This window comes from Entamoeba invadens (genome assembly GCF_000330505.1).
Source record: "Entamoeba invadens IP1 unplaced genomic scaffold scaff_1105074725885, whole genome shotgun sequence".
Classification (NCBI taxonomy): Eukaryota; Evosea; order Mastigamoebida; family Endamoebidae; genus Entamoeba; species Entamoeba invadens.
The window spans coordinates 197,256-198,435 of record NW_004443720.1 but is presented as its reverse complement, the minus strand read 5'-3'; the positions used below and the strand labels follow the sequence as shown (position 1 = coordinate 198,435).

Genomic DNA, 1,180 nt, shown 5'->3' with positions numbered 1-1,180 from the left:
TAAAAGTCCATCCACAAGTATACACCCAATTTCTCCTCTCAGACAATCCAATGTTACTCACAACGGCTTTATATATAGTAGACGCACTATGTAAAAGACAATCATTTGTTCGCCTCTTCATCACACAAGACGAACACTTACTGAACTCCATTTCAAATTTGTTAAACTACCAGAACCCAATCATCTTCGAGTTGTCCATTGAAATTTTAATCGCTTTTGTAGACCAACCAACTGAACTGGAAAATTTCGAGTCATTCATTCCAGTCCTTCTTGTAGCCTCGTCGATTGTCAGTCACTTACGACCAGTCATCATTTTACTCCTCCACAAAATATTGCAGTGTGAGAAGACGCAACAAAAGTTTGTGGACTCAAATGGACTCTTCTTGATATATAACACACTCCTCGCTCCACAAGACGACGAACTCTTTAGTTGCCTTGAAATTTTACTGCGACTTGAAAAGGCGAAACCGGTGTATTTGGACGCTATTGTAAACACTAATATCTTACAACCATTGACAGAAATTATTAATAAAGAGGACGATATGAGTCTTGTAGAAAGATGCCTTGGGATCGTCTCGTTGTTATCTACGTCGTCTTTCTTCCCAAACATCTGCAGAAGCTCAGGACTCTTCGAAACGTGCTTGGAACTGATTGAATACCCATACACAAAGACATCCACTGTCGTCACATTACGAGCTGCGTTACTTATTATCTACCGAACAACAACTAATTCGCTGTTGGTGAAGAGTTGCACATCACTCAAATTGGCGTCGAAGTTGTCGAATTTAATTAAAAACGCGAATCAATTCAATCCGCAAGTTCAGATGGTCGTCTACGGGATTCTTGCGAATCTCATTGAATCGCCAGAAGCACAAAAAGACCTTCTGGTGACTAAAGTTAATACCATTCTTTATTTAATTGACTTGAAAACAGTCATTGTAGAGGCACAACCAATCATCACTACAGCTTTACTTGTCTTTGAGACACTCCAAGTCCGCGATGTGAAGGAAGAATATACCCCAAAGGATATCGAACGAATCGCAGAGTACAACTCTCAAATCACACGGAACAAATCCTCATGAAAGAGTTTGTGAAATCAGAGCGACAGTACGTTCAGCAGCTTAATTTGTGTGTTGCGGTGATTATTAAGAGAATGGAACAGATTGCTTGTAGTAAGGAA

At 39.8% G+C, this 1,180-nt stretch overlaps 1 protein-coding gene across 1 annotated transcript; it reads left to right on the top strand.

The window, feature by feature from the left end:
* Positions 1 to 50: 50 nt before the first annotated feature.
* On the top strand, positions 51 to 1,082 carry EIN_048010 (hypothetical protein; the record flags this gene model as incomplete). Its single annotated transcript, XM_004261201.1, has 1 exon — positions 51 to 1,082. The coding sequence occupies one exon, from the start codon at positions 51 to 53 to the stop codon at positions 1,080 to 1,082; it is 1,032 nt and encodes a 343-aa protein (XP_004261249.1).
* Positions 1,083 to 1,180: the final 98 nt, after the last annotated feature.